The sequence below is a fragment of the Ornithodoros turicata genome, chromosome 4 (genome assembly GCF_037126465.1).
Source record: "Ornithodoros turicata isolate Travis chromosome 4, ASM3712646v1, whole genome shotgun sequence".
In the NCBI taxonomy this organism is placed as follows: domain Eukaryota; kingdom Metazoa; phylum Arthropoda; class Arachnida; order Ixodida; family Argasidae; genus Ornithodoros; species Ornithodoros turicata.
Genome location: NC_088204.1, coordinates 39,404,693 through 39,420,303, shown reverse-complemented (window position 1 = coordinate 39,420,303; position 15,611 = coordinate 39,404,693). Strand labels below are relative to the sequence as shown.

Below are 15,611 nucleotides of genomic sequence, written 5' to 3'. Positions count from 1 at the left end.
AGTGTGATCGGTCTTTGAGGAAACGCGTTCAAAAGTTTCAAGATTGGAGTCATTTAAGGTGCGTATTATATCTATGAAGTAATTATTCGTCCGCACGACGCCTTTTCGTTCATCTTCGCTCTGATTCCCAGTGGTCCTGATCACAGGCAGGCTGGACAGAAAGACTGTGGAACGGGGACAACGAACTTTGCGCTTCATGCACGAACGTTGATGCGTGAATTAGAGAAGCCTAGATTGCACTATATACCTGGATTACACAAGCCAACTAGGCATGTTTCTCAGGCAAGCTATTTCGGTTGTTGGATTTTCTCTTAGGTTACGTCCAGGCGATGTCGTATATGGGAGTCAATCATCTTCTGTGGTTGGTGTTACGCTCTGCGGAAGAAACGCAAGTTGGAGAAGAACACGAATCCAAAGGTGTGGAAAAGATAAAGAAGCGTGACCACAGAGCAGTCGCAATGGTGAAGGAGAGATGCAGGGGTCAGCGTTAATCCATACGTTGTGTCCCGTGTGTTCGGCGTTTGTGCACCATGACAATGCACGCTCGCAATGGACAAGCATCACCCCTGAAAGGGATGTAATTCTGAATAAAGGTATTTGTTTGTGATATTTATCGTACAGCGTAGCTTCCTGGGGCTGTTAATATATCGTAGACGGGTAGGTTTAAATATGCGTTGCATGTACCGCATGTGAGGACGCGTGTACCTCTTAGAGGTACATCTTGAGGTACAGGGGTACCTCTTCGCCAAGCGGTACTTAATCTTTACATATGCGTTACCTGGTTTAGAGTGTAACATCGGTCTTCTTGGCTTTGCTTTCTAGCCAAAGTCAAGCGTTTCTTTTTCTGCACATTTCTTCAGAAATCTCTTTCCCAGCACCCCGGTCTAGGGTCATTTTCAATCGACTGTCTTTCCTGCTGAAAAGTGCTTACTCGGGAATTTCACGTTTTAGTATGAAGGGATATACCCCCTTCAGGTATACTCCCTTCAGATATACTCCCTTTCTGGTCCACTTGGGACGAAACTTTATAGCTGATCTTTGCTCCATATCAAGCACTGCATTTTTTCCCTTTGATGCTCACATATGTGTTCACTTGACATTTGGTCTTTCTACTGGTTATGATCACACTGAACTGAGGCTGTTTATGTAACATCTCCTGACACGTCCCAACCAGGTTTGCGGTGTTGCCACTCCGGGGTTGGAATGATTCCGGAATGATTCCAGATTTATCAGAGCCCGGAATGGAATTGGAATGAACTGGCGGAAACTGTCCTAGGAATGGAATGGAATTTGGCATTTTTTTCGCAGGCGGAATGGAATTGGAATCGACTGTTCTGGGTGCCACACGGTCAAGGGCGAAATAACCTTGTCATTTTGCTTTTTCCGTGATGGGTAGTGTCAATCTCCTCTATAGCACTGCTGGGCTACCCAGCACGGTTACCGGTCCTTTTTCTTTAATTGATGGAATTGATGGAATTAAGGAATGGAATGGGGTTGCCAAGCCATTCCAGCAGTGGGAATTGGCCATACCTTTTCATTCCGAGGAATTGAAAGGAATGGGATTATCACAAATCTCCATTCCTCGGAACGGAATTGGAATGGAATGGGTGATCCCATTCTGCAACTCTGGTCCCAACATCCACAGGCTTCTTTCAGCCCGCTCATTATTTTCTTTTACAATGAGGTAGAGAAATCTCTGAGCGCCCCTTGTACTTTACGACGCGGTGCATAATGTCAAGAAAGTTTCCTATACTAGTTTCTTTGCACAGCTGCTAAGAAATGCTTTTAGTTTTTATTAGAGACAACAGCACACCTTTAATAACCTGTAAAAGTGTATAACATTTGCTGTATCCGGTGAATTTCGCTCACGCTACTTCTTTCTCCTGTGTAGGTACCGAAGCCCGCGCTCTCGCTTTCAATATTCCCAATGCCCATTTGAACTGGGTTCATCGAGGAAAAACAGAAAGTCTACTTCCGGTACGTTGATATACTGGTTACCGTTTTTAATGGTAGAACGTTGAAAGCTCAAGCAGATTATCTACATTAGGAACCGACACTTAAGCATAAAAAATGGCTGAATACCTCCGCACAATATGCGAAGTATCTCGCTGAACTGACAGTGTCCGGCAGGCTGATAGCACGCTCAGCGCCTTATAAAACGGAACCTCTTACAATATCGAACGGCACGATATTTGGGGCTGATGGGCTTTTGATGCGCTTTTGCCTTCCAGGTGTACACGCGAGCTTTTCCACCACTGAAGCTTCCGAAAGACGTGCAGTGCTACCGACAAGGTTTCGCAATCGCATTGGCCGTCGGATTCTCTCTTCCTTTCTGTCTGCGGATAAGTAACATCGTCGCTGAAAACTCCTCGGGAACTAAAGTAAGAACCATTGTTGTTGTTATAGATATCACTCCTTTGGCTGTATGTGGAATTGCACATGGTGGAGATGCAACTAAGGATGCTGTCCCGTGCTGCAACGATGCTATTTTGTTGTCAGCGGCTACGAGGCTTATTGTGATTTCGCACAACGTTAAGGATCAATTCATTAGAAATCTTTCGCAAACCACAGACCTCAGGTGGCGCGTGATACAAGATTTCGTCAGTGAAAGTCTAGATGATTACCTTCTCGAGTCAGTATTGATACCACGTTGAAACTTTCCATTACGGCACCTCTCCAAGACGGACACTACGCTAACAAGAAGCATAAGCCGTTGGTGTCCGTACTATAGAGCTTTCATTGTGTAGGTCCGTACTGTACTTTGTATTCGCACTGTGCTTTGCATCATGGTGCAGCACAGATCCTTGTTGCAGCCCCCGGGCTTCAGACTCAATACATTCTAGCTTTCTACACTGCCTTCGAAAATTTCTACGTTAATGCTTGCACTCTTAGCGCCCACCACGTCCCTCGTCACAGGGTCGACATACCTCGATCGTTTTCTCTTTCTCTAACTCTAGGGCTGGTTGGAGAGCATGGGTATCCACGTGTTCTGGATCAGCTACGGCGTATCTTCCTTCCTGATCTTCTTCACCGGCGGCATCATGGCCTCTATATGGTTGCACAGCTGGCCCCACCACATATCCCTTCAGAATATGTTCAACCACACCGGCAGTCTAGCTTCTCGTTATTATCACATACTACCAAACGTATCATGGTCCCTCCTGATCACAACGTTCTTCATGTTTAGTTGCCTGACAACAATGCACGCGCTCGCTGTTGCGAGTTGGACCAAATGGCGTGCGTATAGACACTTCTGATCGTAAACCAGTGCGAAATATCCCTGAAGCCTGTCACTTGTTTTTCCAGCAAGCGTTGCAGCGGCCTGTGGCGCCGCCTACTGGCTGTTCGTGATCAATGGCATACCATATCATTTCTTCCGCCCAAGAACGGAGTCTCTGCATGTGTATTTTAGCACGTCGAGTCTGTTCAAGCTCTCCTTCTGCGTCTTTCCGTGTCTGGCCGCGGACATGATGCTCAGGATTATAGCCATTGCGCTAGACTTTCAAGGTATAGTTTATTCTGCACTTTGCCAGGTAAGGAATTCCGCTATGAAAATTATCCCATTACATAGGAAAATGATACGACAAGAAATATCGCTACGGTCTACCATCGAAAATATGACCACGACCCTTTCCCGCAGACAGTGATCATAAAGCGAATTGTCATATTAACAGCAGATGACATAATCCAAAGATAACCCTGAGCGTAACACAATGCTCTGGATTATTTTGTAGAAAACAGTAGTCATTGCTGAGATTCCGGAAGACATCCAATAAACTTGTCTACTTCGTTACGTTTTCAAGCCGTAGAATTCCCAATTGTAGTATTGCGTTTTCAATGGCAAATGCGTTCTGCATTCTTTCTGTTGCGCAAAGTCATTCTGTATTGTTCCCGTACGTTTGACCAGGTGACCAAGCTTTGACCACTGCTTTTTAAGCTTATTTGCCAGTGCCACAAAGACCGTCATGAGTTATCCTTAAATCGAGCGTGTGGCTTCGACGTGCGGCTACCGAATCCACAGGGAACTGGTTGGTCAGGAGGACGACTTGTTCAGGGACGACAGGGGGTGAAATACACGCGTAGCCAGGGGTTTCTGGTTGTTGAACCCCCAAACGGATACCTTTTGTAGTGCATTTCGCAGAGGGAAACGAGGGATCCCTTCTCATGTAAAGTACATATCCCTAGATATATTCTATATACCTCTTGCTGAAGAACGCAGGCCCAGCAACCAACCGTTTCATCCACGAATCCAAAAGTGACCTAAAACCCCCTCCCAGGTTCGCGCGCGCAGCCCCCCCCCCCCTTCCGACATCCCTCTTCTTCGTCTTAATCCGTAACACCTATATGCTCTTGATATAACTGCAGAGTGCTGAGTGTTTAGTACTCCTACTACTGTGTTCCTTTTTGCCTTGTACTCTGTAACTTAACATAGAGGGACTATGGCATCGGTCAAGGTCGATTCCGTAACTATAGTGTCGTTTTACTCCTCGGTCGTCACCTACTATGACGCCGACAATCCGACGCGAATTAGTGGAATACTTTGTATCCAATCAGACCTAAAGCATGGCAAGGGCAGACGACGTACGTTGAGAGCATTCCTGAAGTCCCTCTCTGAAAATCGGAGAAAACGTCAAGAAAACGGACAAGGCCACTCAGCAAGCGCCTTTTCGTGCAGAAAAGTCAAATCAGGGAGCGGTCGGACACCCTTTGGCGAACTACCGGCGCCCCGTTGGGACGGTGTCTGCAAGTCGCAGAGTCGCGAACTTTCTGTGATCTTTGGTGGTATGTGTCATTTCTAGGTTAGCGTCGGACGTGCTCGTACAGTCAGGAGTGTAACACCGTGCTCCACGCGACGTGGTCGCGTCAAAGCTTTCACAGGCAAGCGGAAGCCGGTGTATGTATTGAGGACTTTTCACTTGGTATATTGCGATGCGAACACGAAACAGTCGAGCTCGGAGCCAATCGCCTGCGTTGCCATGCCATTGCGTTGCTATTCCTGTGCCTGGCTTACCTGATCATGATGTTACCATCACTGGGACTTTCTTAGCTGCAGCGGGAATGCGAATCTTCAGAACTCTTTTATTTAATATGTAAGCTGTTTCGGAAGAGAAACTGTGCCGACTAGAGTGTGAGGCGGTGCCGTACATTACCGTATCGGTCTTGCACACGTTTCTGGATGCGATAGTTCCTTTCCGTACTTTTTCAGCATTTTCTACGAACCAGCATAACAGTGCCGAATCGAAAGCTTATAATTTCTGAGCTATATGAAGGCTATGCAAAGCAAAGCCAGGCACTGGTAGGCACTGGACAAACTGTTGCAACGTTAAGCCATGTCTGAAAAGGTCCTGTCCTACCTGACGTTGCGTCGTCATGATATACATGCGCTCTCACTAATTCGCAATATCGTGATACACTTCTGACCATGCTTGTGAGGAAGACTGAGTGACAGGTGCAGCTGCTGACTCCCATTAGTTTGTATAAGTGGAGGACGAAGCATTGTTCCCCGTTTTCTCGGAATGCCTGCCTGTTGCCACTGGAATCTGTTGTCACCAAATATTTGATTATGATTTCTCAAAACGATGTGCGAGTAAAATGTACATCTATCGAGCATCCAGACTCAATTGACCGTTAAATATATAAATATGGACTGACAGCAACGGTGTAAATTAGAGCAAAATACAGGAAAGTGGTAGGACTCTATTTCGACGTTGGAACTAGACGGAACGGACGTTCGAAATAGATCCCATTGCAACGTCCCTGTCTTGAAATGGATATCGCTTAAGGCACTAAGCATTTCTCCAGTCCAGTGTTATCGGTAGACGCAATCGCATTAAACTTCACCCTCACCCTCAACCTCACCCTCTAGTCTGACTCGCAGGCAAACAGGACTCACGAATTTGTGGATGCTCGCGTGACAAGCAATATACAATATCTGTTTTCGCTTTGAAAAGGTATGTCCCTGCCTTTCTAAGTGATCCTCATGGTTCTAAGACTTTCGCACTAAGACTAAGACGAAAACTTCGTGCTCATTGTCCGTAACGGAAGTACGAGAAACAAACAAATATGAGCAACATAGAAAGAAAGATGCAGTGGCCGAAGCTGAAACAAAACGTAAGGGAAAAAAAGCGCATACAGGCCTGGCAAGAATCTGTTCACTTACGCAACAGCTCAATAAACAGTATGAATAAGGAGAAAATACAGGGCTCTGAGCACGTACGCAAGTAAGCCCGTGAAACGTCTCGGCGTAACTTCCTGTGAGGACAAACGACGGGTATTTGTGGGAAGCCCAGAGCCAAGCTTGGAGATGTGGGGACGTCCGTCGGAGAAATGTCGGTCTCCCAGGGAGATTCGAATTTCCGGGAAAAGATATCCTCAGGAACACCACGGGAAGTGTTGCACGTATGGCACGTTTGCATAAAATTTAAGCACGGGTCCCATCGAACACGCGCTCGTCGCTGGTGTGCGAAGCACTGCCCAAGCTGTTGAGATATATATTGACATATTGAGTCCGAGACTCTCACTCAACTTTTATGCAAGCTGGCACATTTAGGGAATATGAATTTAGCAATATTCATGCTCGACTGGACTTCACATAGGGTTTCAAACATCTCGTTCTCTCTAATACCTTACCTCTGTGGGCATTAGCGTATAATTGTATAATTTATCTTTAGATGCCCTTGAAATATCATCCTAATTGGCAGTTTACAAATGTGATTCCTTAACTACAGGATCAGCCGACTGGTCCATTGTCAACCGGCCAGCCCTTCAGCTGGACAACATCACCATTTTGCAGATCTGGGGTGTGATGGGAGGCACAATGGTCTTCCTCTCCCTATGGGTCTGGTACTTCAGTAGAGTTCTTTATTGGGTCACCGATGTTCCCTTGCCGTTCCACTTTCCCTTAATGGTAAGAAGACATTTTGCAAGCTGCGTAGCCTTTACCTACCGCCTATACTAGAATACGGTGGGAGCTAAGTAGTTATCACCGGCCGTTGTAATGATGAGTGGAAATTAGTTACGGCTTTAGTTATTAGTCATTGTGAAATGAGCATGGTTCGATCATTAAGTCAGTAACCTTGAAAGTTAATACCTCTCGGCCAAATAGTTTTTCAAAAGTGAGGATTTCGACTAATATATTGAAGTTATTCTGCCGCTCATAAATAGTGTAAATTTCCAACACTACGCACACGAGCAGTACGTTGCTGTGATTTTTGTCACAATTTACGCGCGCTATAGATAGTTTCTGATTACATTGCGCTGTAAATGGTGTTATTTTATGTACAAGTCTACGCTTTATGTCCTCCATCACAGCCCCGTGGTAAATTTTAAATACATTGAAAACGACTATTCGAAAACGTTTGTTATACCGAACCCAAATATGTGGAACGATGAAATCCGCCCTTTCATGATGTCAAGTACCCAGTAATTGGTACGTGTAGCTGTCCCTTTTGTAACTTAGCCTAAGGCAGTAATTTATCCAGACTTCCTACGCCCTACCGAGCCCTCCCTCCTTCCCAATTCTTCGGCGATACCTCCTCCCTTCTTGTCCTGCTGTGCTATTGCATATCGGCAAAGTTAACTGCAATGTTACAACGGAACCGTACTAATGATCCCCATTCCTCTTCTGTTTTGCCACGCATTTGGATTCCATGCAGGGTCCTGCCCAATGAGTTTCACATTCGAATTCTTGTCTAATGCGAAAACACCGTTCGCACTGAAAAGGAACAACACCGGGAGAAAAAAAAAAAAACTGAAAGCAGCCAGAGACAGGGGAAAAGAGGGACGCGCACTACATGACGTCTGTGGAGTCTGAGATTCACCTAGCGTGTGCCACGCGTTTGCTCCCGGTCCCAATGATTCCTTCCCTGTTCGCACACACGTCGTGGGGTGTAACGGGAGCGTGCAATTGGCAAGCGGCGATAAATAAGCCAATTGTGTTTTAGCTGTCGACTGGTATCGCGAACCTGTCGCCTGCTCAGCGTTTGCCAATTTGCACAACATGTTGTTGGGAAGCAACAGTAGCCACAGTTAAAGTTTCCACCGTTGAGACCAACTGCAACATGTGTTACTTACTGTACGATGTTCTGTTATGTCGACCTTACGGTCGACGCAACAGCAGCTTCGGGCTTCGCACCCAGCATGGTTAAGCAACCGCTTTCTAGGTAGGTAATTGGTAGGATCGAGCTTAGCCCAGCGTCAAGTGAGAGGAATCCCGTGCAGTATTAAAATTAGAATTAAGGATGCTGTGTGATACACATCAGCGCTAGTTGGGGTGTCCATCCGACAGCAGAATCGCGATACGTCGCTGTCAACGTTCTTGTTCTCGTGTAGCCATTCTGAAGTTAGGGAGTTTTAGTGAATCGTTTTGCTCAAGCGGTTCGCTAACGGTCTTGCTGCTGCCTAACCAGAGGATTCTATTCCGGGTCACGCACTCTTCTCATTGGCCTTCCACGTATCATTCGCGAACAGTTTGAATGAAAATCACCAAAGCTAGTCATTGTGCCAATTAACAGGAACTTACACTCGGAGCTATTTTCCTATGTTCCTGACTCCAGGAACATCGGTTCTAGAAACCCTTTTAGTGCTTGGAAACTTTTTGGATTGCGCTACAATTGAAAATATATCAAGAAATCCTACAAGGCCATTGTAAATACACACCTCAGCCCGACGCATATAGCACGGGACATAATGAAGCGCTCAAACACGGACAGACTCGACTACCAAATAAGTCATAAACTACGAGCCATTGAGCAAAGAAAAGCTTATACGACCTGCGCGTTTCCAAATTGTTGGGTTCCTGTAAATTTGTATGCGCAAATTGGCACGATCAGTGAGCAGTATGCGCGAACACCGACAAGTGATGACGCAGACGAAGCGACGGTCGCATCCGGAAAGTTATCTATGAAACAGGTACCACTATGTTCAGGGTCAACAATACTTGGCTTGGATGTGGAAGTGCTTGGATGTCAAATAGATGAACCTTAAAGGTCCGCGCTACTTCAGCAGCTGCGGAGGCTCCGGCGACGACATCAGCGTGACGCCAATCCCTAATAGGAGGAGTGAGAAAGCGCCGCTTAGAGCAGAAAGGTGCTCTCGAGACACCCGCACGGCCGCGGCATCCTTTTCCTCAAGGCCGTGCTCCTATTGGTGGTGTAGGAAATGACGTTTTCGCCTTTCTTTAGACAGGAATTCCGGCATACACTCAATATCCGGCGTTTTCATGTCTGCAACATGTATTCACAGCAATCAAATTCATGTGCGATATTCGATACCGAGTCAGTCGTTCACAAGGAGTAATTTCTTTAAAATTCCGTGTTAGCGCCGCGAAGCAACGGTGGCCATGAGCGGCGTACAGACATGGACAGCAGGAAGGACCGGGGGACAAGGGGGGGGGGGGGTTGTAAAATGGCACCATAGGTTCGAAATCGACTGGAAAGGATGCGACCGTCCCTTTAATGATCTCTAGCGATAGAACCATGAAATAGAATAATTGTTCTGTGTTGCATAATGGCAGATTGGTTACTGAAATCAACCACCATGCAAATTCGTAGTTCCTTTCTATATTTATTCTAGCGCACTAGTTCGTATACTTGCCTGTAGTAGCTGAAATGATGCTCTGATGTCGGAAGCGTTACTTCTGAATCGATTCCTTAGATCGAATACTGGTTTCCGAAGTGCATGCCACGGCCGCAACCCTCTAGTGAAGAGGGATTTAGAAGAGCGTCAGACACCATGACGACAATTATTGAAATTAGAGAACTCTGCAAGGTAGGTGCAACTTCCTCCTTCATTCAATGCGAGGTGAGCCGCTTCTCGTTCAACACAATTAGCTTATGTCTATATTTTTATAATGAATGAAAAGTACGCCACGCTACCGTACACGAAATGATATGTTTCTTTTCGAACTCCGTTTCGCCAGTAAGATGTGAGCATGGCGCTCAGTACAAGCCACTGAAGCGCCGCACGAGAAAAAAAGCAGAACCAGCTCACGCAATGCGTGAGATCGCGCAGTACGTACGATATTTCCTATAGGGCTGATTGTATATCTATGCATAACATCCCTTCCCCCAAACTCAATCAGCCATAGGGGCCCTGTAAAAGTCCGGCATCCCTATTTGTCGCTCAGATCGGCGTGACTCTTCAAGACAGCTCCCGATTTCCGGCAGTCGTCGTGTCTGAAGCTCAGGAGGTACCGCTTCTCCAGTAGCAACTACTTCTGTCAGAGAGGCTGCCTTGGAGTTCACTTGGCAGTAGCAGCCAACTGCCTCTGGAAGTCTCCCAAGGTGGCAACTTCCACTTACCAGGCCGATTCAAATGTGCCCTATAGCGTCGTTCGAAGGGGCGAATAGAACCCGTGCAAGTCGGCACTTCCAGGCGCCGCTGCTGTGTGGTCCTAACTTGTTTGTTTTACAGACTGAACCATCCTCTCGGTCAGGTCATTAGTTGATGGGGGATAGGGTGGCCGCCGAGCTTGAAAAACTCCACCACGAAGGCTGACGGGAATGCTGTACCGTTGCGCGACATTGCTACATTTGTCCGACCATGCACTGCAAACACATCTCGAAGATGCCCTACAAGCTCAGATGCTGGCAGTGTTAACACTGGAACAACTTCCGGCCAACGGGAAGGAACACCCACGACTACGGGTAACGTCCGTCTTTGGAAAAGTCCCGCGCATTCCATGTGGATTCGTGACCAGGGTCGCTGGGGGAGGAAACCAAGGGTGCCAGGATTTTGCAGGCACATTTCGCGTCAACTGATATGACCTGCGCTCCCCTATAATGAACTATGCTTTAATGAACTCGATATTTTCGCCTATGCTCGGCCACCATACGTAGCTCCTGAAAGGACCTTCGTCAAAACGAGGCCCCTATGACCAGCCTGTAAAATATGAATTATATTCCGGCGAAGGCGAATCATACATCATGAGAAGCATCGCATATCAAGGCTACCACCTTGTTGACATCGGAGAGGACCATCAAGATTTCCGTGCTGATACCCTCTTGATGCTCTGGAACGCTTTTTGTGAACCTCCAGCTGTTCGATGTCTCTTCTTTGTCTAAACGCCGATACACAGGGGCTCTAGGAGTATAGCTTTCTTCTTGAGGAAGCGATCATAAAAGTTGATCAATCCTAAGAACGCCTTCTTAAGCTCCTTCTGGTTCGTCGGCTCTCGTGCATAGTGAATCGCTGCAACTTGCTTTGGCAAGAGCGAATACCTTGAGCGTCGATGTCAAAGCCTAGAAGGTTCAGCTATTCAACACAGAAAACGCATTTCCTGCACATGAGACGCAACCCAGACGGGCTACGTTTTCCGGAACTTCCTGCTCCCGTATATTGTGCTCTTACATGTTTCGGTCCGTGATGACGATGTGGTAACAACCGCGACGCCAGGTATTCCTTAGATCAGTGTTTCGGTGAACCTTTGTAATATACCTGGAGCTGCTGAAAATTTGAAGGGCAGACACGTAACCTTGAAGGTTCCCCGGCGTCTCTAAGAGTTGGAATCTCTCCAGACTGCTCATCGACTGGAAGTTGTAGATATGCCTTGACCGAAGCCGACCTTAGAGAATACATGGTTGGTCGACATTTAAACGATCTCCGTCGTTGTGGGAAGCGGATAGTTGTCGGGACTATCTGTGTTGACTGTGCACATGTAGTCGCCGCATATCCTTAAACTGTGATCCCGCTTGAGAACTGGTGCAATAGGAGTTTTCTACCTTGAAAAAACAGCGTTCTCAAGTACATTCCAGAGGCACCATTTTCCGGATAGCCGCTGCTACTTTGTTACGGATGGCAAATGGAATTCCGCGGCTTCCCTTGAAATTCGATTCAGCCTTCTCATGAATGGCAATGGTGAAGTATGATATCATGAACCGCCCAAGTCCTCCTTCAATAACTTTGTTTCGCAGCCACTTCGATGGCTGTATGCATATCTGATGAACCCCGTTATATATTGATTCCCCGATCGTTGAACCACGGACGTTCAATGAGACAAGGACCTTGTGCAGGTGCGATGAGAACTGACAGCTTTCTTTTCACAACACCATACTCGACCAATTGAAGTAACCGTGGTGCAGCCGGAGATACCAACAATCTTTATTGCAACTTTGCAAGTCCCAGCATGCGAGCTTCGTCTCGAACGATCACAGTCAAGCACACACGCCGGTGCACTAACTCATGCTTAGTCCAGCGTGAAATATTGAAACACGTACATAACAGTCCTTCACACCTAGTAGGATACTTGTATGGATAAAAGTCTGGACTTCTCATTGCTTGTTCTGATCCGCGCAGCGCACCTGCACTACCGTCAGCGCTTCCTGTGGAAGTCGTGTCCTAGAGAACTTCCTATGATACCTGGGTCGGCATCGGTAGTGATAACCAATCATTGTTCCATTGATCGACCCTTATGGCAGTGGAGCGACGTCTTCGCATCTGACTTACTCCGCGCTCTAGAGCTCGCCATCCTCCTCGTCTTAGCTTGTAGGTGCAACTGCCTTCGGCATGCACCAAGGCAGATCCGGACGAAGACTTCGTCGCCTATTTGAAATCTACGCTTCTCGTCATAGCCTGCATGATCATGTGTCAACTGAGGGAAACCTTCGTGGAGTAAGGTCTTTAGCTGAGGTTCATGAGCAGTTCTGTCGGTGATGTCCCTTTTATTGTAGACGGTGTTGCTCGAAGTGGGAATCGTGAGAATCGTGAAAGGCATTACGCAAAGGCAACATCATCAGGCTGTAGTTAGCAGAGTTTGTTCTTCACTGTTTGCACGATCCTTTCCGTCGCGCCGTTCGATTCTGGACTGTATGGCGGAGGAAACAAATGCTCGATATAATTTCGCCTTAGAAAATTAGCAGTCTCCGCTGAAGTAAATGATGCGCCATTATTCGAAACCACAACGTCAAGCAGACGGTACCACGCGTCGTAAAGACTCGTCGCAGATGACAGATTAATCGCGCTGACGACATTTTTGAAACTTGCTATAACTTGCAGCCATCTTGAAAACGCATCTACAATAACCAGGAGAGTCTGACCTTGGAAGGTGCCCGAATAGTCTATGTGGACTCTAGACCATGGCTTCTGTGGGTTAATCCCAGGGTGCGTCACGTCTTTCGGTAGCATGTTCCGTGTCATTTGTTACTTCGTGCATTGGCCACTCATGGATTTGATATCAGCATCCACGCGAGGGCAGCACACAAGGCTTCTGGCTAATGCTTTCGTACGGACTACAGACTGTGTGTTTGCGTGTCTGGTAAACTCTTCAAGCTTCAAGATCGGGGTAAAGAGGAATCGCCAAACGGAATGGTTGACACGATTCACTAAAACCATGCAGATCACGCGGAGGATTAGTCATAGACACGGCCGTTTCCAACCGTTATCTCCTTCGCAACACTTCAGGTTTTTGCGATTCACAACTACTACCTATTGGTTACCGTAACTCAGCACGCGCATGAAGAGGCCATTCAGCGCATCAGTAAAAAAAACAAAAAAAAAACAACGGGTCGTACTTTGCTATAAAAACACGAGGTAAGCCAGTCTCCTTGTACGCGTATGGCATTGTGCGCAGGCTGATTCTTCGCATGTGTGGAACATGTTAGTGCGAAGAATACGAGTGACGTCAACTAGATCTTGAATACCTATGAGACGGGCACTATTGTCGTTTTCAATAGCTTCGTGTCAAATTGTTGGTTGCGTTTGACTGTACACATAAGTGCTGATTCACACTCGTTGCTGAGTCGGAATTCTGTAGTACAGTTCACCGCTCTTATCCTGGCCTAAAACAAAAATACCACTAATGCATACAGTGTTGTGACGCCAACGATAGTAGCTGGCCACAAAAACACACAATTTTAATCGCAGTATATGAAGTATGGGACGGTAATTTCTCTGTCAATTCCACTACATGTGTAATTTGTGCGCTGTGTTCCTTGGTTTCATACTGGTTCAGAGTAAGGCAGAAACTGGTGTTTTATTGTGAGAGGGATCTGACGCTTTCAGGTTGATAATTATTTACTTGATCTGAGGTATAGATTGTGTCACCTTACCAATGGGAGTCACAAGAATGTCACACGTGAATTAGTATTCCCAATAATCCCTCTTCAGATATACGGTAAGAACCCAGCCTTGGAAGACCTCAACTTGGATGTCTACTACAAAGAAATAACTGTGATACTTGGCCACAGCGGGTCCGGAAAGTCGACACTCTTCAACATTGTGTCTGGTAAGTTATGTAAATTTGAAACCGTCAATAAAAAAATGCCAGAAAAAAACAACTGACATGTAAAAGCTTCATTGCACGGTTTGGACGAAATCTCAACAGCAGGTTAAGATTGCTGTTGGATGTTTCAACTGAAAATGACTAGAGCATACTCAGGACGATCCCGGAGAAACACGTCCGTTACATCGCCAAGGGAAAAAACAGCAACAACCACAGTAACTGAACAACGACAAATATTTCATGCCTCAGAGGAGTGCATACACCCTTCCGCTCTGTCTGCAGGCGAATAAAAGACTTCACAGATTCGCCGGTGCTTGTTTGTGAACCCGTCCTTTCTCCCGCCCTTTCACTCCCGCTCCCGACGTCACACGAACCCTAACCAGTGTGCCTTCAAAAACCAAAGCCCAATTGACGTTTCACAGGTCGTCCGCCCCCATCAAGCATATAATTACGAAGTCAACGGAGTCGGATGCCGGTTCGCCGCTCTCAGCGGGTCCCGCGATACTGCGGTGAAACTAACCAGAGCCTCATCTGAGCTTGCTGACCGGGCAGTCCTTGCTCCGTTCACTTTGCTTCTGTGTAGGGAGTGCAGAGAGCGATTTTTTGCCCGGCGGAGTCGCGGGACACCGCACGTCGGGCAACGAAGTATCCGTGGCGGCTGGCAATCTTCGAGCAAGAGTCATTGGAATGGCTGGATACAGTGTGCGAAAGGGCACCCGAAGAGGACAGGCCCACGGACGTACTGGGATGGACGTCCCAAAAATTGTCAAACTGTATCACGGTCCATGTGACGAGCAAGCAAGGGCGGGGAGCCCTACAAAAGTACGGAAGCGGAGGCGGACATACGCTGCTGGCGTCGACTACGTCGTCCATACGAGGAGTCCTCCGTACGTGCTCCGCCTGCGACGCCGCAAACTGTAGCGCCTGGAATCAGGTCCGGAAGAGGAGAAGACTAAGGGTCGTTCTCTTCGTCAAGGTCTCGGGGGTGGTAAGCCTTCAGGTGTCTTACACACGTACTCGCCCAATTTCTTCGGTCGTGTCACAGCGGCGAAGATTAAATGAGGCCGGAAGAGCACGCGCTTACTTCGAAGAATCCATCCCACCTATGTGCAGCGAGGCTACAAAGCCCAGTGACGCATCACTAAGCGGTCGAGTCCGTGTGCAGGGGATAAAAAACAGATATAAACGCCAGAAGGAAAAGTGACAAGCGCCAGCCAGCGCCTTGCGAGAGAGAAAGACGTTCAGATTCATTCCTTTGTGCACCGAAATAATGCGTTTTGTACAGGGATTCCCCTCCGCCCCTGCATTTTTGCAACATCCCCCTGAAATTTCTCAGGTGACCCCACCCAGCTCGGCCACCAACACGTTCTGGTAGAGAGTCTGGCGCAGCGAT

The 15,611-nt window shown here is 47.2% G+C and overlaps 1 protein-coding gene across 1 annotated transcript in view; it reads left to right on the top strand.

Annotated features, from left to right (window-relative positions):
* The window catches only part of LOC135393033 (phospholipid-transporting ATPase ABCA3-like), a 241,869-nt gene that overhangs the window by 49,196 nt on the left and 177,062 nt on the right, over positions 1–15,611 (top strand). Inside the window, exons 3-9 of the mRNA XM_064623623.1 lie at positions 1,892–1,977; positions 2,232–2,381; positions 2,958–3,237; positions 3,307–3,507; positions 6,729–6,907; positions 9,655–9,768; positions 14,104–14,221. Coding sequence (XP_064479693.1) covers positions 1,892–1,977; positions 2,232–2,381; positions 2,958–3,237; positions 3,307–3,507; positions 6,729–6,907; positions 9,655–9,768; positions 14,104–14,221 — 1,128 coding nt within the window. The remainder of the gene's footprint in view (positions 1–1,891; positions 1,978–2,231; positions 2,382–2,957; positions 3,238–3,306; positions 3,508–6,728; positions 6,908–9,654; positions 9,769–14,103; positions 14,222–15,611) is intronic.